The sequence below is a fragment of the Lethenteron reissneri genome, chromosome 29 (assembly GCF_015708825.2).
Source record: "Lethenteron reissneri isolate LAM-NWPU_2019-01 chromosome 29, ASM1570882v1, whole genome shotgun sequence".
In the NCBI taxonomy this organism is placed as follows: domain Eukaryota; kingdom Metazoa; phylum Chordata; class Hyperoartia; order Petromyzontiformes; family Petromyzontidae; genus Lethenteron; species Lethenteron reissneri.
The window spans coordinates 11,286,666-11,287,872 of NC_083807.1; the positions used below are offsets into that span (position 1 = coordinate 11,286,666).

At 58.8% G+C, this 1,207-nt stretch overlaps 1 protein-coding gene across 1 annotated transcript in view; it reads left to right on the forward strand.

Moving 5' to 3' along the window:
• The first annotated feature begins 673 nt into the window (after positions 1–673).
• LOC133349074 (syndecan-2-like) overlaps positions 674–1,207 on the forward strand; it is a 15,548-nt gene continuing 15,014 nt past the window's right edge. The window contains exon 1 of the mRNA XM_061562213.1: positions 674–748. Coding sequence (XP_061418197.1) covers positions 674–748 — 75 coding nt within the window. The remainder of the gene's footprint in view (positions 749–1,207) is intronic.

Genomic DNA, 1,207 nt, shown 5'->3' on the forward strand with positions numbered 1-1,207 from the left:
AGCCCGCAACTTCCCGTCGCTAGAAAGGACGATGGCCGATGGACGCGACTGGTGACAGAATGCAACCGGAGGGAAAACGTTCCGAAAGGACGATCAACCTGGAGATGGAGCAATGAAATCAGCTCATGTGCAGCAGCGAGATGAATTGTGGCATCACAAAAACCGGTCGGTATGCTGTGACAGCATGCCAGAGCCTTCGACCGGCAGTGGCTAGGACGTGGTTGCTGAATAGCGCAGCGAAGGTGAAGCCTTTTCGAAACCCCTCCGATTTCTCCCCAAACGCAAAAACACCCGGCGTGGATTTTTGTGAAAAATTAATATTCAGCTGAGGCGAGCTGAGTGTAAGACGATGCTAATTCCTACGCAGTTTATGTGCAGGGAGGACGCGGAGGGAGGGGGGAGGGCGCAAATGGGCAAGGCAAGCGGCGTGGTGCGTTTGAGTGCCAGGCTCTGCAGGAGCTGCTTGTCACCCAACATCTCAAAATCATGGATTGAAGCTGCCCTCAGGAGGAGATGGTTGCAGTCAGTGATCGAGGCGGAGGGTCACAAAGGAACGCGTCGTGGCGCTGCCAACGGGCGAGGGAGGGCGGGGTTCAAGCTGCTGTCGAATGTGATTCGAGGGGAAATGTTTGAATAACCGACCCACCCCCTGTGAACAACCCCGACTATTGGTATGGCCCGTATTGAGAAGGTCGCCCCTCCATATCCACCACCTCCAGAATGCGACGACGCGAAGGCGGGCGATAGGGTGGGTGGGGGAGCTCACACGGAGCTGTGGAGGAGGCGTGCGGAGGTTAAGAGAGCCCGGGGGTCAGGATGACAACAAGATGAGAGCCCTTTTAGCAGGCTATCAAAGGTATCCATATATGGCGACACTCTTCCCCCGGCACCCATCAGCGGCGTTCTCATGGTTTACAACACATTGTCCTGCGGAGGGAGCTGGTAGGAACGTTGGGTTGCTCGGTCAATGGCCAGGGTCAAAGGCGGCGTGGTGTATTCCGCAAATATGGCCGACTGTGAGGGCGGGCACAAGCCGGCGTGAGTAGGTTAAGGGCACCACGGGGTGACCAGCCCCTCCCCACCCAGCACCACCCCACCCTCTCACCCACACCCAGCCCTTCCCCCACCCTCCCACCAGCCCTCCCCACCTCCCCACCCTCCCACTCCACCCTCCCCACCAGCCTCCTCCCTCCACCCTCCCCCCCAG